The sequence below is a fragment of the Culex pipiens genome, chromosome 2, assembly GCF_016801865.2.
Source record: "Culex pipiens pallens isolate TS chromosome 2, TS_CPP_V2, whole genome shotgun sequence".
Lineage (NCBI taxonomy): Eukaryota > Metazoa > Arthropoda > Insecta > Diptera > Culicidae > Culex > Culex pipiens.
In genome coordinates this window covers 61,934,569-61,958,391 of record NC_068938.1, presented here as the reverse complement: position 1 = coordinate 61,958,391, position 23,823 = coordinate 61,934,569, and the positions used below count along the sequence as shown (strand labels likewise).

Below are 23,823 nucleotides of genomic sequence, written 5' to 3'. Positions count from 1 at the left end.
GTTTTAAAATGCATTTCACATCTGTCCAGTTGTTTTGCAATAATAAATTTCCAAAATTTTCAAGTATTGACGAAAATTGTATAATTGCGGTGATTATTATCGGCGGTGATGTTCATTGGAATTCCATAAAAAATTTCAATATGTTTTTAAACGAGCCCAAACATGCTAAATATGATTATCAATGCAGAAAGGCATTTTAGATTGTTTTCAGTTAATTAGACTTCCAATAGACTTCTATTTATATTAAAATTTTAAAGTTTTTTGAAAAAAAAATATATTTTTCTGCCCCCCAGCTGAAATAAATAATAAATAGCAATCAGCTGAAATCAATTTAAATTACATTCCCCTGCTTTTAGACTCATTTTTTGCATGTTAGGGTTGATTTAAAAATTATTTGAATTTTTGAAAATTTTCGATGGTTAGTATCGCAACATTTTTTTTTTCGTTAAAATTTTTGTTTTCCTCCGGTGTATACTGGCGGATACTTTTCTACCACAGTTTTTTGTGTGATCAATGCGGTAGATGCTTTGGTGGATTTTTGACAGTTCGAATTATTTCAAGATAATCCACCGCGGTTAACCAAAATCAAATTAACAATAAACTGTAGTGTAAAATGCATTTAAAAACATTTTTTGCATTCAAATATTGAAACTATGGCCTGTTATTTGATTTTTTTTTTATTTTTTAACCCCCCCCCCCCCCCTCCTTCGACCACGGCTGGAGCCGGGGGACAACAACTTTGAAAAATATTTGCATCGGCCTTATTTGCTTCAAAAAAAGTTTGTTAAAATCTGGGGAATGAAAAGAGAAAAGGCGTAACGTTAATTGTTTACTGCTGAGTATGCCATGAATTGCTGAATTTGGGTATAAAAGGCGGCTGTCGGCGATTAATAAATCATTCTAGTTTGGACCACCAACCTGAACAGTTGTATTATTCCAAACCTAACAATGGAGGAAAGTGCGCACCGTCTTCGACCTGATGACAAAATCAACACCTGAAACGCCGCTCATCAACCAACGCCAGAACGAACAGTTCAATCGCAAACATGGAGCCAAGAAACGTACGTTTGCGGCAGGTGAGGAAGTTTACGCTGAAATCCACATCCGCAACGAAAAGTATTGGGCCAAAGGTGTGGTGATCGAGCGCAAAGGACAGGTGGTGTACAACGTGCTACTGGACGATCCACGACGTCGAGGATTGATTCGGTCGCATGCAAACCAACTGCGATCGCGAGCAGCAGCTGACGAACCAGTAGTTCAAGCCGAGACCGACCTACCACTAAACGTGCTGTTGGAAGAGTTTGGCGTGAACCGGACTGGAGTTGAAACACATGCTGATCCTGTTGGAGGGGAGCTTGAAGAGATGCCGCTCGAGCAGACAACAGTCGCTGAGGATCTACTTTCGGTTCCTGAGGAGGTGATGGCCGTTCCAGGACCGTCACGTCCACCAAACCCGGTACCTGTGGAAGCGAAAGCTGTTCCAGGGCCATCCAGACCGCGATACGTTTGCGTTCCAAGACCAAACGTAGACGTGCCTGCTCCAAGGCCGATCGTGCGGAAGAGAGGAATTGAACCTGTAAGCCCAGGACGAGGACCATCCGGCAGAAAACGACGCCTTCCATCGCACTTCCAGCACTACGATCTCTTCTAGGGGGGAGATGCTGAGTATGCCATGAATTGCTAAATTTGGGTATAAAAGGCGGCTGTCGGCGATTAATAAATCATTCTAGTTTGGACCACCAACCTGAACAGTTGTACTTATTCCAAACCTAACATTTACATATAAAAGAGGAGGAGGTTCAAGCACAAGCGTGACTTTTTCCTTGCACTTGAATAATTTATTTTGAAATCTGTTGTGCGTATTTTTTTGTCAAGTTTTTGGTTCTGTATGAAACATTTTTATGCATGTTTCTTATGTGAAATTGTCTCAGAAACACGAATATGATAAAATTATCACCAGAAAATGGGATCTAAGGGGTCCCCCGAGCAAAAATTTACAACCAAAAAATTTACTAAGAGTAAAAGTGTCTATTTAATATGTTAAACTGCCTTACCCAAAGCGTTCTCAGTCTCAGATGGTAGTCCCAGATGTCCCCTACAAGCTGCAAGTCGAACCGAGTTGATATCTGGATGAAACCGAGGATGGAACACTTTTTTATTTGAGTTTGAAAATTATGATGGGTATGCTTTGCTCGTGGACTCGCTCTTAATTTTTCAGCATGTACTACTAGGTTTATTATCAATATTAAATTTAAAAAAATATTTAGTTATTTAACGGTGCACATCAACCAGAGCTTTTGCACCAAGATTTTTGTTACAGATAATTTAGTAGTTTCATAACTAGGGGAACTATCGATATATTCTTTTTATTCATCCCCTAAAGTACTGTCTACTAAGCGATTTACAACAAAATTTGCTTATTTTAACATCATATTATTGCAGGATTGGGTCCGTAAGTTTGTCAATTTTGGAATAAGAAGACAACAACTTCCTTGGTTGCTGTGCACCCTTAAATGAAAATATATTTTAAAATCTTTACTCAAAAATATATGTATTAGGTTTTATAGTTTTTCATTTTGATTTAAATTTAATTTGGGTTTTTGAAGACTTTTGTTTATTTACCAATTTAGCACACCCCGCACGCCAATGCACTTTTGTACTAAAAATTCCGGACGCGAGAGAGAGAGCGAGCAAAAAACGTCATCAAACTGTCAAATTGCTTCTACGTGCCCAAGTCATCAGCAAATCGTCGTCGGGAACGAAAAGTCGGAAAAAAATCGTACAAAATCTTTATTTTCGCACCGTAAAACCCTCGGAATCGGTCCGGAATAGCGTGTCTCCGGTAGCGGACAGTTCGGTGCGCGGTTTTACCGTCACGTCCGGTCCCGGACGCGTCGCAAGGTGTTCGAATTTGTGACTTTTCCTTATCGAAGAATTTGCAGTGAGAATCTTTTTTTTTTCGTTTCGTCTCCACTTGTCCTCCGCCCCGCCGCGGGTTACCGTGTCACACGGTGAACACCTGGGTGGCCCTCCGAAGGGGAGCAGGAGGGGGAGACCTTTTAAGTGTGTTTTCATTCTTTGAGGGTTTATCGAGAAAAAGTTTTGTGAAATGGCCCTCGGTTGGTTTGCGAGGGTTGGAGGTTTTCGCAGTGATAACATCCGGCGGGGACCGCGGGCCTAGGCCCTTGGGCCAAATCCAAAAGAGACACTGATAACAGCGAGTAGTCACCGTAAAGTATGCCAACATTAGCCACGAGCGGAACGCCGACGACGACGACCAGCAGCAGCAGCACGACTCCGGTGGCCACCCCGACCACCCCCTCCTCCTCGAGCGGTGGAACCAGCAACAGCAAAACGAAGGAAATGTTTATCGTGCGGGCGCTGGAGAAGATCCTCGGCGATAAGGACATCAAGCGGTCCCACCACTCGCAGCTGAAGCGGGCCTGCGATGCGGCACTTGGTGAGTCACCGTTGTTCCGAAGGCCGCTCCGCGCATAAGTGGGCCATCGTCGTGGCCTTCCCTGAATAATTGACTGGCCAATGATAGGGGTTATCGATTTTTTGCTCCACTTTTCCCCTCGTCACTCTCCCTGCGGGAGGTTTTTTGTGTTGACGAAGAATTGGACGTCCTCGAGGACGGTCCCCAGCATATGTTTTTGTATTGATTTTCCCTTTTTCCGGGGGGTGGTGGCCCCATCTGTGCTAAGCCAGGTGGCGAAATGTTACGTCAAGTCGCCACTCTGAGCGGAGGACGCTGACCATGGAAGGAAGTGAAGAAGCTGGTGGTGAGGCAATAATTGCTTTTTGGAAAAGTAAATCGCTCGCTGGACGTGGAAAGATTGCAGCTCAGTTTGAGGTGGTTGGCTGCAACTAGCGGAGCAGTGATTCACTTCTCTAAAACCATCGTCTACAGAGTGTGAAAGACCAACGAGTGAATTACAGTTGGGGGATTTGATAACTTTGATAAGAACTCGAATTCAGTCACGAGTGGAAAGAAGAGCGAGACTGGTTCAGTTTCTAATTGTGTCCCTCGTCGTCGTTCAGTATAATAGGGCATAAATCTTGATTGGGGTGTGCTGGCTGCGCTTGTGCATGATAAGTGGCGGAGCGCAACATGCTGATCGGTTGTGGGAAATTGATTGTGATTTCCGCGGAGAGTCATCGTAGTGAGTGATATAAACTAGCGTTTGACATTTAGTTGTTTGGTTTTCAAGCACAGAACATGACTTTCAGTACTAAGAATACAAAGAGACGAGTTGTTCCTTTTAATTCCGCTATATAGGAAAAAAAAACAGGAACAACTCGTCTCTTTGTATTCTTAGTAATGCATTCTGCTAAAACGCTCAACCAAAACACAATGACTTTCAGTTTATCGAAATACAATCGGTTGAATCGACAAAAAATAAGTGGGTCAATATGGAATGGAAAGGATTAAGCAGAAGGTCAACAACAGTCAAACGAGTGTCGTAGAATAGTTTTCAACATTGGATAGATCTTGAAATAATTGAAGACAAAAGTCTGGAAACTGCGCTTAAAAATAGATTTTTTACAAGCGTAATTTAGCGGAATCATTACAAGACTGAAATTTTCGAGGGACCATAACTTCAAAACATAACATTTCACGGAAATAACCTTGAAAATCATAAAATATAAATACAGAAAGTAAAATGTAATGCTTTTAAAACTTTATTTCAGGGTGGCCACCTCGGGAAAAAACCGGGAAAACCCCGGGAATTTATTCCATCGGGAGAAAACCGGGAAAAACTCGGGAATTCGACTGACAAACCGGGAAAATATTTTAAGTTTAGTTAAAATTCGACAAATTCCTCATAAATGAATTCAATGTATACTTTTCTCTATTATAATATTATTCTAGTTATTCTAAATGAAGAATTCGGGAGAATAATGTTTAAATTTGTGTAATAGACTCAAGCTACTAGGCTTCGGATGTCTTTTTGTTCTGTTGAGTATTCCATGATATTTTTCTTTGGCGAACTTGCTTTTTTAAATAAAATAAATTGTTCAAGGCCATGCTGCAGACTTGGCGCTATGGCAAGATTCCTACTCAAAACAAGGCGTCTGAATCTCTAAACCTCTTTTTCCATCTAAGCTCCCATCCTCCACGGGATTTGATCTGCTACCTTTGGCAGTGATTTGGTTTTACCTGAGCCAATACGTATTGAATGCCATAAGCACAATAAACAATCGACTAAATTCATCAGTTTCATTTTATTATGTTTTTTAATATTAACTTAAGGGTGCCCAGCAGCCAAGGAAGTTGTTGTATTCTCATTCTAAAATTGTCAAACTTACGTATTTAACCCTTCAACAATATGATTGTAAAAATAGTCAAAATCTGCTTAATTTTAATTTTGTAGACAGTACTTTAGGGGACGAATAAAACATTATACCGATAGTTCCCAATTTTGAAGATCCTAAAATTTGCGTACGAAAAATCGTGGTACAAAAAGCTCTGCTTGATGTGCGCCGTTAAATATAATAATATAGTCCAGACTCGATAAAATTTCGGATAGTCAAAACTTCGGATAATCGAGTCTGGACTGTATACAATTTTTACTGTAAAACATTTGGTGGGACATATTGCTATGAAACTTTGTGTTTGTTCTTCAGCTGAAGCCGGACGAATGTATTCCGAAATTACAGAATTACAGAAACTTTGTGTTTGTGTTTTTAAATCAGATTTGAGTACTTTTGTGTAATTTTAAACTGTCGGAAATTTTTGGTATTTCAGATATTTTTATAAAGTTTTTTGGGAATCTTTTAACAGATATATGCTTATCAAATTGTGTTCAAATTCAAAGCATTTGAAAAAATATCTGTCTTCAAAATTTATTTTAAAATTGTAATTTAAATTTTTAATAAAATTTTCAGATATTTTAAAATTACAATATTTTCAGATTTCTACTTCATCCGTGGTTCTACTGCAAAATAGTCATTTCAATACAAACAGTCATTTTTATGTGGATACTACATCAACACAAAAATTGAGTTTTTGTTGGGTTTTATTCAATTCTCATTTAAAAAATTTCGTAAAAAAAAAGATTAACTCAATTTTGACTGTTTCTGTTGTGCTGTTCAGAAAATCGCAGCGCGGTCAATTGATTTTTTACCATTTTGTGTTACTCAAAAATTTAAAAACATCCAAACATGTTTATTTTTTTCTTTTTTTTCATGTCAGTGCATAACTTATTTGCAATAAATTTGGCACGGCTCATACAAAGGATGTATCGAGAATTCGCGACGAGGGGTTGAAGTACAGGCCAACTCCGAGGGGGGATTTTTTTGGACAGTTAAATTTTTTTCTAGAAATCATCCCATCAATACCTAAAAACTTGCCGAAGATAATAAATCGATCAGCAAAAAATGTTTTAAGGTACCGATTTATTTAAAAAAAATTGCACTTTTTCTGCACTGCTGCCAAAGTTTATAAAGATTTGTATGGACTGATGATGCACATTATTTTGGTACTATAATACAAAAAATAAATTCCAGAAAATTGCTAATTCTTGGAAGAATCGTTCTTCTTGAACTTACAAAAGCTTTTTCAAAGAAAACTGAAGAGCATTTGCATAAATGCTGTTGTCTTTTGCAAATCTTTTCTACCCATTTGATACATTTTAAATGCTATTTCCTGCTTTTCAGTAATAATTTAGGTAATTCTCCAATTTAATACAAAACGATTTAGTATTGATTTTAAGTTAAGAAAAATTGTGGAGCATGGAGATGAAAAATCACAAGCATCATGGAAATTAGGGGTTTGAATTTTTAACTGATAAAAACGGCTTTGTTTACAACTTACTTACTTTTTGTACTTTAAAATGCTTTCAATTCTTGAGAAAAAAAAATTGAACCAATTGTATACGTTGTGTATGCGTTAGTATCAAATACCATTTGAACGCAGTCTATAAAAAACATTGTAATTCGATTTAAAACTATATGGACAAATTCCTTGTGGCCTCGGGAGAAAACCGGGAAAAAACCGGGAAATTGAAAACCCAAATCTGGTGGCCACCCTGCTTTATTTTATATTCATCATCAATCACCAATTTTTAACGTGATTCCAATGTAAGATTGTTAAATTGCTACATCATTTTTTTTTTAAAGTGGTTTTTGTCAAGTTAATTAAATGACAGGTATTATCTTCAGAATGGAACTTAATCAAGGTTCAATTCTCGGATTAGTTTTCAAAAAGACGTAAGAGTCTATGGAAAACAAAGCCTTTTTTGCTTCAGTATTCGACCTAATTACGAAAAACCAATTCCAAACATGCTTAAGATTGTTCATCTACCCGTCTTTCAAGTCTCCCAAACTAAAAAAATAGGCTATTTGAAAACTCACCCGAGAATTGCATTTTGAAAATATATTTAAAACGTAATATATGGAAGTGCTTTTGTTTCAATATGTTCGCTTTAAAAAGCTTTTCAAATGTTTTCTTTTTAACATTTAACAATCAAAAAATATTTCTACCATTTCATTTCACCATTTTATTTTTTTTGTATTTTTTTTATTTGGCTCAAATCTTGTGGTGGCCTTTCCTGAGACCTAAGAAGTCATTTTGTGTCATTGGTTCACTTCATTGATCTCCAATTTTTGGCAAGTTTTTTTTTTTTTTTTTTTTTTTTTTTTTTTATATATAAAACCAATCAAACGGGAGCACGCGGTCGCTTCTTACAAATTGAGTTGTTTCCATGTGTATTTTAGATCTACATTCTTTACATGCAAATAACTCGCATAGGCATTTGGAAGGTGTTAGCTCTGTCGAGCTTCGGTGACCCATTTCTACGCTGGCTAGCCGAGCGCGAGGTACTTCAGCTTTATCGACAAGCCCCGCCCTGAAGAACGTTTGCACCAATCGGGTTCAAACGTTATTTAGAACTTCCGAACCCTTGTCAAATGGACAAGGACCCAACGCGTATTTAGTTGAAAGTAACAGTCAGGTTTGCCACAAATACAGATTTGTTTGGCACATACCTACCAAACACTCAATCGAGTATAACTTTAAAGAATAATATTCTTACCAAAAACTGAACATGCCAAAAGATGCTAACAATGTTTATCTTTTTGGTCAATTTTACAAAAACTGCTCACATTTATTTTAACTGTAAAAAAAATTCGTTTGTGTTTCGGGCCTGTGCTGAAAAATCTGTATTTGTGGCAAGCCTGGTAACAGTATTCCTAATTCCAGTCATAGCTCACCAAGTCGCGAAGGCATAGTGGTTAGCATTTTTGCTTACCAATCCAAAGGACGGGGGATCGAATCCCGACTCGAGCGACTTTGATTTTTCGTTTATGTTCAGAGTTTCAAGATGTATATTTCCTATACTTTCTCGTTGGGAGCAGATGGGATTCGAACCCAGGACCATTCGCTTACAAAGCGAACACCGTGACCAGTCAGCCACGGCCGCTCCTCATCTCCAATTTTTGGCAACTGTTCATATAAAAAAGTTTTTTTTTCCCGCTGAAACTCAGTAAATTTTTACTACTGAAATTTCAGTAAACGATTCAGTAATTTAATTTTACTGAATTCTTAGTCATCTACATTTGTCACTTTGACAGATAGTTTACTGAATGGTTGTCAAAACGACTGAAATTTCAGCAAAAGAAAACACAAATAATTTTAATATCTTGTAATTTTCATGTATCGGTTTAGCATTTGTACTTCACATTTTTCTTACCTTTGTTTCTAAAGATCACAATACAAAATAAAATAAAAAAACACAACACATTTGAAAGAGGATTTTCTCTCGGCAGCATCCAAACAATAAGTCATAAGTGACATTTCAGTTTGACAGATATGCAGTTACTGATTTTTCAGCAATGTTTTTGTTCATTGCCGAATTTCATTAAAAGTGATGATTACTGAATCGCATTTAGTTATTTATTTTACTGAAATGACAATCCAAAATTAGCTGTGACGTAAATGTTCGAAAATTTGTTTATTTTGAAAGAATGTTTTGATCGATTTGGTGTCTTCGGCAAAGGTAGGTATTGATGAGGACTATTCATCATTTACTGAAAAATTGCCGATTTTTAAATTATTTTTTTTTCTACGAAAAATCAATCCCCGTATATTCTTAATTTCTGTTTTTTATATGTTTAAATTTCAATAGGTTCCAAAAAATACCAATAAAATTGCCTAAGAGACATTTAAGATTGGACCTCTGGTTGCTGAAATACAACAAATAAAAAAAAGAAACAAGAAAATTATGTTTTTTTAAGTCTCATCCAAACATTTCTACATTTTCTAGTGCCAAATATTCATTACCAAAACTTACATTTCAAATGGGCGCAAAAAAAACTTCAAAAACCTTTTCAAAATATTTTTTGAAGAAATGTTAGAGTTTCACAAATTTTTCATTTTTCAACATTGAAATTCGTTGCTGAGATATTTGCAACAAACATTAAAAACTGAAGTCAACTTTAGTTATTTTGACTAAAATTTCTATTTTTCTCAAAACTTGTTTTTTTTCAAAAACTCATAACTCGGCGGCAATTTTTTTTTCATATTTCTTTACGGCTCAAATATTGCGGTTTTTTTCCCCGTAAAACATATGAAAAAAAATCAAAAATTAAAAATATAAGGGTTTTGTGAAATTGATTTTTTGTGAAAAAAGAAACTTTAAAAATCGGTATTTTTTTCCATGTTCCTATATAGTTTTGTCTTCATTTTATAGTCTTCATCAATACCTAAAACTTTGCCGAAGACACCAAATCGATCAAAAAATTCCCTCAAAAGTTATAGATTTTCGAAAACAAAATGGCTACTTTGATCATAGGGAAAGCTCCCACAAAGTTAGAGCCGAATAAAAATATCCTTCCCTTCAGTCAACCTGATTGAGTTTTTGACTCTTAAATAAAATAATTTTGTTTATCACAGATTGAAAAAAACACAAAATATTTGAAAACAAAAATTTTCATAAATTGAAAGATATGAACTTTTAAGTGGAACATACCAGTAATGATGATGTTTTCAAAAAATAAGAAAAGTATAAAATTTGAAAATAAGAACCATGGTTGAACCATTGCTTTGAATGAAAAAAATATTTAAAAAGCATAATACACCTGTACAGTTGTTTTGCAATTATTAGTTTTTAAAACTCTTCAGGTTCCGACATAAACATAAAAAATATTTGCATCAGCCTAAATAAATTAAAAATTAAAAAAAAATAATAAATTTCAAATCGAAAAATTTAGAAATTCGAGGAATTTAAAAACAGTTCGAACTCGATTATCCGAAATCCTCGCCAAAATTCCAATCCGGATAATCGAATCACGATTTTTTATGTTTATCAAAATTTGGATTTCTTACCTATGATATGATATATGACTCCAATTTAAGAATTTAAGAATTTAAGAATTTAAGAATTTAAGAATTTAAGAATTTAGGATTTTTTTTAAGAGACGAACGTACGAAAGTAAAAAAACAATCTTGAATTTACGACTTTTGATCAAACACATCATTGCATATTGGTGGAAACCCCCTCCGCCGCCGTGTCGTTTCGTACAAAGTGTAAAACATTTTATGACACCTTCATTTCTCCGACACGCTTGGACGCATCGCAATCGCTCAGCCGGTGACCATGATCAATCTTCTCTGCTCAGCTTGTTTCATTCGATTGGCTGTTACTAGAATTGCTAAATGGTGATACTTTGGAAAATTTGAATTATTAGACTTTAGCGAGAAATTTCAAAGTAGGATTTAATCAAATTTCAGAAATTTTATTATATATTGAAATTGAATTAAGCCACCACTCAAAAGCCTACCATGAATCGAGAGCTCCAATTTACGTTCTATTTCCAAGTGCTTCGTCCATATGCGCGTTTCACCTTCGAATGAAAGGTTTCCTTTCTTCGCTTCGTAGGGGAACTATACCCTTTTTCAGCCTATTTCTATTATCGGCCTATCAGCACTTTGATCATGAATTAAAGCTTTCATAAAGTGTTTTTGAAAGTTCCAAAGTAATAAATAGCTCAAATAAAAGTGAGCAAGCAACTCTCCATTGTTGAAACATCTGAAAATGTTGATTTAATAGCGGAAATCGGCAAAAGTGATGAGAATTGGTCGAACGGCTTAGGTTGATTAAAATGGGTATATTTCCCCTATTTTGCTGCTCTCGCGTCAAAACCTCTTACGTTGTTGGAATGAAACATGCATACCATCGGAAGTACGATTACAGCAGCACACTTCAATGTGTGTTCCTACAAATGAGGAAAAAGGAGAGGGTGGGATGGGAGAAGGACTTGGTACGAAAAATCGATGACTTCCACTCGACACGCATCGCGACCCACCCAGACTCTCTTGATGTCCACGTGTTTCCGCTGGGCGCGCTCGCACGTGACGGGAATACGTTCCGCCTTGTGATGGCACTTTGATGAACTTGCTAATTGAATTCCTTTTTTTTCTTCGTTCATTTTTAGAGGACATCCGGGAGGAGCTGAAGGAGGCCGGCCAGGTGGAGCACAATGGCGAGGTGCCGGTTCCGTCGGCGGCCCTGCCGCTGCCCAAGAACGACTCGGCCAACATTGTCAACGCAGAGAAGTACTTTTTGCCGTTCGAGTTGGCATGCCAAAGCAAAACGCCGCGGATCGTCGTGACGGCGCTCGACTGTCTGCAGAAGCTGATCGCGTACGGCCACCTGACGGGGAACATTCCGGACTCGGCGAACCCGGGCAAGTTCCTGATCGATCGGATCGTGACGACGATCTGCAACTGCTTCATGGGACCGCAGACGGACGAGGGCGTGCAGTTGCAGATCATCAAGGCGTTGCTGACGGTGGTCACGTCGCAGCATGTCGAGGTGCACGAGGGCACGGTGCTGCAGGGCGTGCGGACCTGCTACGACATCTATCTGTCCAGCAAGAACTTGATCAACCAGACGACGGCACGGGCGACGTTGACGCAGATGTTGAACGTGATCTTCACCCGGATGGAGAATCAAGCGTATGAGAATGCAGCGACGACGGCGTCAACGGTGGCGGTAGTTCCGGTGACTCCACCGGCGGAGGAAAAGCACCCCGACTACGACATGGTGCGTGGAATCGTCGACGAGATCGTGGACAATGTGATAGCGGCTGCGGCGGCGGCCGTGGACGAGCTGAGCACGAAGAGTACCGGGGAGGCGGCGGACGCCGAAACGGGCAGCATCGGCGGGGTGTCCAACGGTGGCACGGACAGTACCTCGATCGCGCGGGTACCCTCCCAGGAGAGCATGGAAGTGACGAGTGAAAACGACAGCATCGTGACGGCCAAGTTTACTCACATCTTGCAAAAGGACGCCTTCCTGGTGTTCCGTGCGCTGTGCAAACTCTCCATGAAACCTCTCCCCGAAGGTCATCCGGATCCAAAGTCGCACGAGTTGCGATCGAAGATCCTCTCGCTTCACCTGCTGCTGTCGATTCTCCAGAACGCCGGCCCCGTCTTTCGCTCGAACGAAATGTTCATCATGGCCATCAAGCAGTACCTGTGCGTGGCGTTGTCCAAAAACGGCGGAAGTTCCGTCCCGGAGGTGTTCGAACTGTCCCTGTCGATCTTCGTGGCCCTGCTGTCCAACTTTAAAATGCACCTCAAGAAGCAGATCGAGGTGTTCTTCAAGGAGATCTTCCTGAACATTCTGGAGGCGCCCAGTTCCTCGTTCGAGCACAAGTGGATGGTGATTCAGGCGCTGACCCGGATCTGTGCGGACGCGCAGAGCGTGGTGGACATTTACGTAAACTACGATTGTGACTTTTCGGCGGCGAATCTGTTTGAGAGGCTCGTCAACGATCTAAGTAAGATTGCGCAGGGTCGGCAGGCACTCGAGCTCGGTACATCGGTGAACCAGGAAAAGTCGATGCGAATCCGCGGGTTGGAGTGCCTGGTGTCGATCCTTAAGTGCATGGTCGAGTGGAGCAAAGATTTGTACGCGAATCCAAACTCGCAAACCAGTTTGGGCGATCCACCGGCCGTTACGACGAATCCGAAATCTCCGGACGAAGTGCACGAGCCGTTGAAGAGTCACGGTGGGTCAACGATCAGCATGAACTCGGTCGGTAGTACGAATACGTCCGGTGGGAATAGGGAAGTGTTGGATCTTCCGGAGGAGCTCGAAGAACGAAAGCAGCGCAAGGAGGTGATGGAAACAGGGATCGACATGTTCAACCGCAAGCCGAAGAAGGGAATGCAGTTCCTGCAGGAGCGTGGCCTGTTGGGGACGAGCTGTGAGGACGTGGCCAAGTGGCTGCACGAGGATGAACGGCTGGACAAGACCCAGGTCGGGGACTACCTCGGAGATAACGACGAACAAAGCAAGGCTGTGATGTGCGCCTATATCGATGCTATGAACTTTGCCGAGCTGGACATTGTGGCCGCGTTGCGGTACTTTTTGGAAGGGTTCCGTCTGCCCGGCGAAGCGCAGAAGATCGATCGGTTGATGGAGAAGTTTGCGAGCAGATATTGTGACTGCAATCCGAACAACACGCTTTTCGCATCCGCCGACACCGTCTACGTGTTGGCCTTTTCGGTGATTATGCTGACGACGGATCTGCACTCGCCCCAGGTCAAGCACAAGATGACCAAGGAGCAGTACATCAAGATGAACCGCGGCATCAGCGACAACAAGGACCTGCCGGAGGAATATCTGTCGCAGATTTACGACGAAATCGCCGGGCATGAGATTAAGATGAAGAACACGGTCGCGAGCAAACCGCAGGGCAAGCAGATCATCGTGAACGAGAAGAAGCGCAAGCTGTTGTGGAACGTCGAGATGGAGGCGCTCTCCACGACGGCCAAGAACCTGATGGAGTCGGTGTCGCACGTGAAGGCGTCCTTCACCTCCGCCAAACACCTCGAGCACGTCCGGCCAATGTTTAAAATGGCCTGGACCAGCTTCCTGGCGACGTTCTCCGTCGGTCTGCAAGACTGCGACGATCCGGAAATCGCAAGTCTCTGCCTGGACGGAATCCGCTGCGCCGTCCGGATCGCGTGCATCTTCCACATGACGCTGGAACGGGACGCTTACGTGCAGGCGCTGGCTCGCTTCACCCTGCTCACCGCCAACTCACCGATCAACGAGATGAAGGCCAAAAACATTGACACCATCAAAACCCTTATCATGGTGGCGCACACCGACGGAAACTATCTCGGCTCCAGCTGGTTGGATATTGTCAAGTGCATCTCGCACCTCGAACTCGCCCAGCGCATCGGCACCGGCGTTCGGCCAGAATTCCTTTCCGGTCCAGCGTCCCACCGTGACGCGTTGGATCCCTCAGCCAAGGAACACATCGGAGAAACCAGCTCGCAGAGCATCGTCGTAGCAGTCGATCGGATCTTCACCGGGTCGATTCGCCTCGATGGGGATGCCATCGTTGACTTTGTTAAAGCACTGTGCCAAGTTTCGCTGGACGAACTGACCCGGCCTCAGCCGCGAATGTTCTCCCTGCAGAAGATTGTCGAAATTTCCTACTACAACATGGGCCGTATCCGGTTACAGTGGTCCCGAATCTGGCAGATCTTGGGCGAGCACTTCAACGCGGTCGGTTGCAACACCAACGAGGAAATTGCCTTCTTTGCGCTTGACAGCTTGAGGCAACTATCGATGAAATTCATCGAAAAAGGCGAGTTCACCAACTTCCGCTTCCAAAAGGATTTCCTGCGTCCGTTCGAGCACATCATGAAGAAGAACTGCTCGCCGGCCATCCGGGACATGGTCTGTCGGTGCGTGGCCCAGATGGTCAACTCGCAAGCCCACAACATCAAATCCGGCTGGAAGAACATCTTCTCGGTGTTTCACCTGGCTGCCGGCGACACAGACGAAGCGATCGTCGAGTTGGCCTTCCAGACGACGGGGAAGATCATCACCGATTTGTACCAGTCGCAGTTCCACATCATGATCGATTCATTCCAGGACGCGGTCAAATGTCTGTCGGAGTTTGCCTGCAACGCCAAGTTCCCGGACACGAGCATGGAAGCGATCCGCCTCGTAAGGACGTGCGCTCTGTGCGTCAACGACGCCCCAAATCTGTTTGCTGAACACGCCGGCATGGAAAACGACGTGTCCGTTTCAGAGGAGGATCGCGTTTGGGTTCGGGGCTGGTTCCCGATGCTGTTCTCGCTGTCCTGCGTTGTAAACCGCTGCAAGTTGGATGTGCGTACTCGCGGACTAACCGTACTCTTCGAAATCGTCAAAACGCACGGCGACGCGTACAAACCCAACTGGTGGCGCGATCTGTTCAACATCCTGTTCCGCATCTTTGACAACATGAAACTCCCTGAACACCACACCGAAAAGGCCGAATGGATGACGACGACGTGCAACCACGCGCTGTACGCGATCATCGACGTCTTCACCCAATACTTTGACATCCTCGGACCGATGCTGCTCAAAGATCTGTACTGTCAACTGCACTGGTGCGTACAGCAAAACAACGAGCAGCTCGCCCGATCCGGCACCAACTGCTTGGAGAACCTGGTCATCTCGAACGGACTCAAGTTCAACGAGGACACCTGGGACAAAACCTGCCAGTGTATGCTGGACATCTTCAACAGCACCTTACCGGAAGAACTGCTCTACTGGAAGCCCGACCCGAACCCCCAAAGCATGACACACAGTGCGAGCTACCCGCAAAACGGAGATCTACCCCGGCACGGCATCCTCAAGCGATCCCCGTCCCAGCACTCCGTCTTCAACCAACTGGACGACCCAACCCTCAAACCCCCCGAACTCAACCAAACGGCCACCCTCTTCTCGAACCTCCTTATCAAGTGCGTCGTCCAGCTCGAGCTGATCCAAACCATCGACAACATCATCTTCTTCCCCGCCACATCCCGCAAAGAAGACGCCGAAACCCTGGCCCAAGCCGCCGCCGAACTCTCCCACAACACATCAACCGGCTCAACCAACAGCTCCAACCCCCCGTCCGCCGTCCTAAACCACTCGCTCTCAACCGAAGAGTGTCAACGCGAAGAGCAGGGCATGTACAGCTACCTGAACACGCCCCACCTCCTGCAACTCATCGACTGTCTGCTGCAAAGTCATCGCTTTGCGAAAAAGTTCAACTCGAACCACGACCAGCGCAACGTCCTGTGGAAGGCCGGCTTCAAGGGTTCGCTCAAGCCGAACCTGCTGAAGCAGGAAACGCAATCGCTGGCCTGTGTGCTGCGCATCCTGTTCAAGATGTACAGCGACGAGAGCAGGCGCCGCGACTGGCAGGACATCGAGAAGCGGCTGATTGCCGTCTGTACCGAGGCGTTGGATTACTTCCTGTCGCTGCAGAGTGAACCGCACCGGGACGCGTGGACGTCGCTGCTGCTGCTGGTGATGACGCGGCTGCTCAAGATGCCGGACTCGAGGGTGAGTTATCGGGTTACACTTCTGATGTTTTTTTTTTAATGGTCCAATAAACATATCAGGGTTTTTTTTTTTTTTTTTTTGAAATGTCCTATAAGCTTTTGTCTTTTATATGTTTATAGGACCTTATCAAAAAAAGTCTGGAATTTGGTTTTGCTTTGCTGCCGTTCTAAGCATAATTGTCCCATGTCATTTTTTGACGATTTTGACTTTTTGTCATTTTTAAGTTTATTTTTACGTATTCTTTTAGAAAAACACATAAAATCTAGTACTTTGTTCGAAAACTCTTGAAAAACAACACCAAGTCTGTTTGTCCCATCGTTACACTTCTACGCATAATTGTCCCACCAAGTATTTTCTTACACGGAATCTTTAGCTTTACTAAGCATTATGTCTTGTTTACCTGTTGTATAGCAAGAGAATCACAAATAAGGGTGATATACTGCTAACTTGGGCGATTAGGGACACATAGGGCGAATAGGGACCTCCGGGACAAATATGCGTAGAAACAAAGAAATCGGTCGAAAAATTTCAATGGCGTTTTTCTCAGTTGCACTTTTTTGAACATGGGACAATTATGCGTAGAACGGCAGTTTGGTCCTTGCAAATATTTTTTGAAGTCGAGACCAAAGTCGAGGGGGGGTGGGCTAGGTTTGAACATTTCGATGAAAAAAGTGTTCAAAAATGCTAAAATGCAACTTTTCGTGGGACTGTACATTGGTATTTCATGAAAATTTAAAATGTTTTCAAAGGAGTTCAAACATGCTAAATATGATTATAAGCGCAGGAAAAAGTCGCAGATATTCAAAAACACCATGTAAGCAATATATGAAAATTTTGTTTGTTGGAACTTTAAATAGACTCAAGACTTGAACTTTTGACATAAAAAAATTGGTCTAGGGTATCAATCTAAAATTTCCCGAAGCGGAAGGTTCCTCCGTGGGAAAGGAAATTTTGACAGTATATTAATAGTAGTATCTATAATAGTAGACAGAGTTTGTTAAAATCGTGGTTAAAATCTAGTTAAAAACTTATACAATTTTATTTTATTTTTGAATATTTGAACATAAGGAATCTACGAACAAAGTTTCATACAAACAAAAAAAAACAAAATTGAACTGTACAGTAATTTTTTATTTTTTTTTATTGAAGTTCTATTGAGCCATTTTCTGAGATTTCGGTCATTCGTTTTTTTTTAATCCGGCTGAAACTTTTTTGGTGCCTTTGGTATGCCCAGGAAGCCATTTTGCATCATTAGTTTGTCCATATAATTTTCCATAAAAATTTGCAGCTGTTCATACAAAAATCATAAATTTAAAAATCTGTATCTTTTGAAGGAAATTTTTGATCGATTTGGTGTCTTCGGCAAAGTTGTAGGATATGGACTACAATGAAAAAAGATGATACACGGTTAAACAAATTTGATGATTTTTAATTTCACTTTTTGTCACTAAAACTTGATTTGCAAAAAAAACACTATTTTAATTTTTTATTATTTTCTGATATGTTTTAGAGGACATCAAATGCCAACTTTTCAGAAATTTCCAGAATGGGCAAAAATCTTTGACCGATTTATGATTTTTTAATCAATACAGATTTTTTTTAAAGTGGGCAAACATGGGCACTAATTTTGAAAATGAATAGCTGCGACTATTTTCAAAAAAGTTACCTAAAATTGGCTATAATTTGAAAATGGTGCACTTTATCAAAAATTCATTGCAGTACTTTTTGATCTAAAATTCGATTTTAACTCGAAAAATTAAGTTGAAATTTTTTTGCGACCAAAATTTCTTGAACATTTCGATTTTTTGAAAAAATAAGTATTGATTAAAAAAAATTATAAACATATAACAAAAACATATAAACATAATATAACAAAAACATATATAAAAAAAATTAAAAATAGTTTTTTTTGCAAATCAAGTTTTAGTGACATTTTTTTCAGTGTAGTCCTTATCCATACCTACAACTTTGCCGAAGACACCAAATCGATCAAAAAATTCCTTCAAAGGTACATATTTTTGAATTATCATACAGTTAAACCTCGCATATGCAACTCATATGGGGGTTTCTTATGCGAAGCACGCATATGCGAGGTACAGGGCTTATGGGATTTTGGCTGTATGGGAGACATGGCCTATATTTTTATAAAAAATCATCTTAACTATACAAACTTATAGTGTTTTGGAATCGTTATGGAGTCAGCTATACAGCTACACCAAATTTACAAGGTTTACGATGTTCTAGGTCATCCGAAACTTCCTCAAGTTAAGGCCTATGTGTTCACCGCCGTACAAGTATGAGGTAGGCGATTGTGACTGTGGTTTTTGACCTCAGATCATATCCAGATAGCCTCAGGGAGGTTCAGGGGCTAGTCTACCGATATGTAGTGATGTTCTGGGTCTTCTGTAGAGTCCCGGGAGTTACGACCGATGGGTCTACCGCCATAACAAGATAGAAATCGGAGGTTTTTGACCTCAGATCATATCCAGATAGCCTCAGGGAGGTTCAGGGACTAGTCTACCGATATGTGGTGATGTTCTGGGTCTTCTGTAGAGTCCCGGGAGTTACGGCCGATGGGTCTACCGCCGTAACAAGATAGAGGTTGGAGGTTCTAAGTCATCTGTAGAGTTCTGGAAGTTACGGCCGGAAGATCTACCGTCGTTAAAAGGCAGAGGTCGGTAATTTTTGACTTCACAACATATCCGGATAGCCTCAGGGTAGTTCATAGACTAGTCTTCCAGAATGTGGTGATGATCGGGGTCTTCTAAAGAATTCTGGGAGTTATGGCCCATTAGTTTTCCACCGTAACAAGACAAAGGTCGTCAGTTTTATAACTCAGATCACATCCGGATACCTTCAGGGAATTTTTTAGACTCTCTGGAGTTACGGCCTTAGTGTCCGTAACTCCCGGAACTCTACAGATGACCTTGAACATCTTTAGATAAACGTTTACTAGTCTCCGAACCTCTTTGAAGCTATCCGGATAGAATCTGAGGTCAAAAATCTCCGACCTCTATCTTGTTACGGCGGTAGACCCATCGGCCGTAACTCCCAGGACTCTACAGGAGACCCAGAACATCACCACACATCGGTAGACTAGTCCCTGAACCTCCCTGAGGCTATCTGGATATGATCTGAGGTCAAAAACCACTGACCTCTATCTTGTTACGGCGGTAGACCCATCGGTCGTAACTCCCGGGACTCTACAGAAGACCCAGAACATCACCACATATCGGTAGACTAGTCCCTGAACCTCCTTGAGGCTATCTGGATATGATCTGACGTCAAAAACCTCCGACCTCTATCTTGTTACGGCGGTAGACTCATCGGGCGTAACTCCCGGGACTCTACAGAAGACCCAGAACATCACCCATATCGGTAGACTAGTCCCTGAACCTCCCTGAGGCTATCTGGATATGATCTGAGGTCAAAAACGTCCGACCTCTATCTTGTTACGGCGGTAGACCCATCGGTCGTAACTCCCGAGACTCTACAGAAGACCCAGAACATCACCTCATATCGGTAGACTAGTCCCTGAACCTCCCTGAGGTTATCCGGATATGATCTGAGGTCAAAAACCACAGTCACAATCGCCTACCTCATACTTGTACGGCGGTGAACACATAGGCCTTAACTTGAGGAAGTTTCGGATGACCTAGAACATCGTAAACCTTGTAAATTTGGTGTAGCTGTATAGCTGACTTCATAACGATTCCAAAACACTATAAATTTGTATAGTTAAGATGTTTTTTTTTTATAAAAATATAGGCCATGTCTCCCATATAGCCAAAATCCTATAAGCCCTGTGCCTCGCATATGCAACTCTTGCGACAAAACCGAATCAGGTGGAATGACTCGTATATGCAAAGTTGCATATGCGAGGCGCTCTTATGCGAGGTTTGACTGTATATCATTTTTGTATGGACAGCTGCCAAATTGTATGGAAAAAGGCTTAAAAAATACTAAAATTTAAAAAAAAACCGATTTCGTAGAGAATTGTTCTATTACTAAAAGTTAACTTTCCAAAATAAATACGCATATATCGAAGTTTTTTTTAAATTTTGTTAGGAGACTAAAGGAGCTATTACACTACGGCAAACAAAAACAAACTCGCACTCGCATCGTTTGTTTGCCTGGATTTGTTTGTACAAACGTCAGCCTGCATACATTTGGCCTTGTTTGCGAGTTTGGCAAACTGTTAAACGCGAAAAAGTGTGAGTTTTTTTGTTTTTTTTTTGCGGTAGTGTAATGGCTGCTGAAGAAAGGGATGTTTTGCTCTATCGCTCTATGATTGTGCAAAATCGGAGCTATTATTTTTTTTTGAAAAAATATGAAGTTATGCAAAATTTTAAAATTTATTTTTAAATGCAAAAAAAATTGCAATCGAAAGTGACTTTTTATTTTTTTTTGTATAAAGATTTCATGCTAGGTTAAATTTTTCGAAAAATGTTCGGTTTTTTTTAATTTAAAATCATTTTATGAAGAAAAAGCACCTCTGCAGAAAATAAATAGATAATATAAAGGCTGAGAAATGTCCTACCATACCCCGAGTAGGCCGCGTAAAATCGTCTCCCCTCCCACTAACATTTACACACAAGATCCTCTGTAATTACTCTTAGCATTAAGAACAATGTAATTACAAAAGCCGACTCGGTCCTAACCAGGTCCCAGTACCGAAAAGGACCTAATAAAAATAATTTTATGAAAAAAAATGTCCTACCATTTTCCTTTTATGATTTTGATAATCGGACTCCTGATTGCTCAAGGAGATATTAGACTATGACAAACAAACTTGTTTACTTGCATTTGTTTGCAGAAACATCAGCCTGCATTCATTTTGCTTTGTTTGCGAGTTTGGCAAACTGTTAAACACGAAAAGTGCTGGTTTGTTTCTTGGTTTGTCATAGTCTAATACCTCCTTGAGATACAGCTTCTTAAAGTTGAAATTTGGGGGGAAATAAGTTTTTCTCAGTATCACCAAAAATTGTTTAAAGTGCAATAAAAAATGTAGGTTTTAAGAAAATAAAAGCTCAATAAATTATTTGAAATTTCAAAAACAAATTAAACCAACAAAACAGTATTATTAATCTTTTTCCCTTTCTCTTCTTCTCCCCTCCAGTTCGCGGCCCACATCGCCAGCTACTACATCCTGATGTGCGACCTGATGTGCTTCGACCTGAAGCCGGAGCTGCGAACGGTGCTGCGGCGCGTCTTTCTCCGGATCAGCCCCGTCTTTGGGATCGCCAACAGTGCCACCTAGTATCAGCGGAAGGCGGCGGCGGTGGCGGCTAGTGGCTTTACCCACCATCCCCACCACCACCACCAGAACTCGACGACGACGATTCCTCCCATCCACCAGTTTAGCAGCAATACATCTTCAAACAGTGATCGGCGCGGGTGGAATAAAAATCCAAGGTTGTAGTTATGTTTTTGTCTAGATGTTATATATATTTTTTTCTGTTGGTGTCTCCGAGAGTTTTGTTTTATTGTCTAAATTATTTCATTAATCCCGTAAGGAGGATAGAGCTAAACAAAACGTAGATTCCTACCATTTGAACGTAGAAGTAGAACCGCTATCAGAGAGGAGAAATAAACTAAAACTAAACATTCGAAATTTCTAACAAAAGAATTAGGTTAGCATAAATGTTTATAATCAACTTTAAAAACAAAAACAGACTGCGTTTTCTGTTGTTAATTTTTTTGGTAAACAATTTCAAACCAATTTCAAAACCCTGACGCGCTGCAATGATTTTATAAAAATCCCTCCTTTGTAAATATATAAGCAAAAAATTACCCCAAAACTGCAAATGATAAAAACCGCTAAAAGTGCAACTGTTTAGCTGCGTTGTTTGTTTTGGCAGATTGTGAGAAATACATTTTTGGAGAAAACTTTTATAACCGTCAGCAAAATGTGTCATGCTTTCTTTTTAAGTTCAACCCATTTTTGCTACTAACGCCACGAATGATTTCCGCAACCGAAGGCAACCTACTAAAGCTAAGAATCTTACTAAAATAAAATCAAAAAACCAACCACTCTGCAGTAGTCCAAGTCATTCACAAACACTCTTTCACGTGTGAGCAATAGATTCAACTAGAAAGGACGGGAAATCATGCGATTAACATTATCCTTATTATATTATCATTATTATTGTCATTATTGTACTGTGAAGCCGCCGTATATTTATAGTCAGGATGTGTTACTGATAGAGGAAGAAAAAAACAAAAGCAAAACGGAAAACAAAAGTGAGAAATCTGTTCGAATTACTAGAGGGAAAACACACAGCAAAACTAAACAAACAAATATCGTACGTATGAGAAACTGCACTGCTTAGAGAGTTTATCGTCAGCGTAGCCTGTAAGTTATTCTTTTGTTTGTTTTTGTGAACCTGCAAAAAAGACACAATGAGTAAAGCCGAGTGGGACGAGAAGAAGAAGATGATGACGAAGTTTGTGTGTGGGGCAAAGTAAACGAGTATATAAAAAAAACAAGCAAACTTTCTGTTGTAAAACTCACGATGATTAATATATACAGTATATTATACATTTACATGCATATTAGATATCATGGAATAAAATGCTAGTAAAATACATCGCAGTGTAATGTGATTTGTATCCGAAATGTCATTAAGTTCACACAAATTTTTTAAAACTATTAAAGAATTTTCATTTTTGTATCATATTAAACTGTACATGATTGATTATTTCGTATTTGAGCATCCCCATAAGTAGACAATGCGTAACTTCCCCACGAAAACAGCATGATCTTAAAAAAAATGTCTGATCGGGCATAATTTTTCTCTTGATGGGTCGCATCTGACCACTAGGGTGGCCCTCAAAAATTGCCATTTTCGTAGATTTTCGCAAAAACCTTATTTTTCAAAAAAAAAAAAACCATAATTCCGCGCCAAATCAACCGATTCTTGCTTTCTTGAACGAAAATATCAATCAAAATGACGAAAACGAGAAAACATTTTTTTTGCGCGCTTCACGCGGATTTGTTGGCAAATTTTGCTCAGACGCGGATTTCGCGCGGATGGCAATTATGATAAATACATTAATTGAGATAGATTAAATTACTTCCAAGTTATAGAGAAAAATATTATCAGGAATCAGAATAGTTTGTTTTTTTTTCGACGAGTGCAAAAATTTTTATTTCTTAGAAGTGTTGTTACTGCAACAAAATTGAATTGTTTTTTGAAAATGTATATACAGTAGTTGTTCGGTAACTGGGCGTTGTTTAACTGGGCTGCTTTTTAATTGGGCGCTTGATAACTGGGCCGTAGCCCAGTTAAAAAGCAGACAAACGTCAAAAAACCAAAACAAACCAAAATGACCGAGGGGTTAATGGATGCAAAAATCATATTCAATAAATAAAAAAACTTTTTTCAAACTTTTGTTTAATTTCAAGTTAGGCCGTTGCAAATATTTTTCAAAGTTTATGTCGCCTGTAACTCCGCCTTTAAATTTTGGTTGG

At 40.6% G+C, this 23,823-nt stretch overlaps 1 protein-coding gene across 3 annotated transcripts; it reads left to right on the top strand.

Moving 5' to 3' along the window:
* Window positions 1-2,728: 2,728 nt before the first annotated feature.
* Window positions 2,729-22,939, top strand: LOC120419366 (brefeldin A-inhibited guanine nucleotide-exchange protein 1). Of its 3 annotated transcripts, XM_039582034.2 has the most exons (4): window positions 2,729-2,941; window positions 3,084-3,460; window positions 11,440-16,349; window positions 21,469-22,939. In XM_039582034.2, exons 2-4 carry the CDS (start codon window positions 3,238-3,240, stop codon window positions 21,607-21,609), a joined length of 5,274 nt encoding a protein of 1,757 aa, XP_039437968.1. In that variant the 5' UTR covers window positions 2,729-2,941; window positions 3,084-3,237; the 3' UTR covers window positions 21,610-22,939. The 3 variants fall into 3 exon arrangements, with proteins under 3 accessions (XP_039437968.1, XP_039437967.1, XP_039437969.1); XM_039582033.2 differs by lacking the exon at window positions 2,729-2,941 and having other exon boundaries at window positions 2,956-3,460; XM_039582035.2 differs by lacking the exons at window positions 2,729-2,941; window positions 3,084-3,460 and adding an exon at window positions 4,018-4,166.
* The last annotated feature ends 884 nt before the right edge of the window (window positions 22,940-23,823 follow it).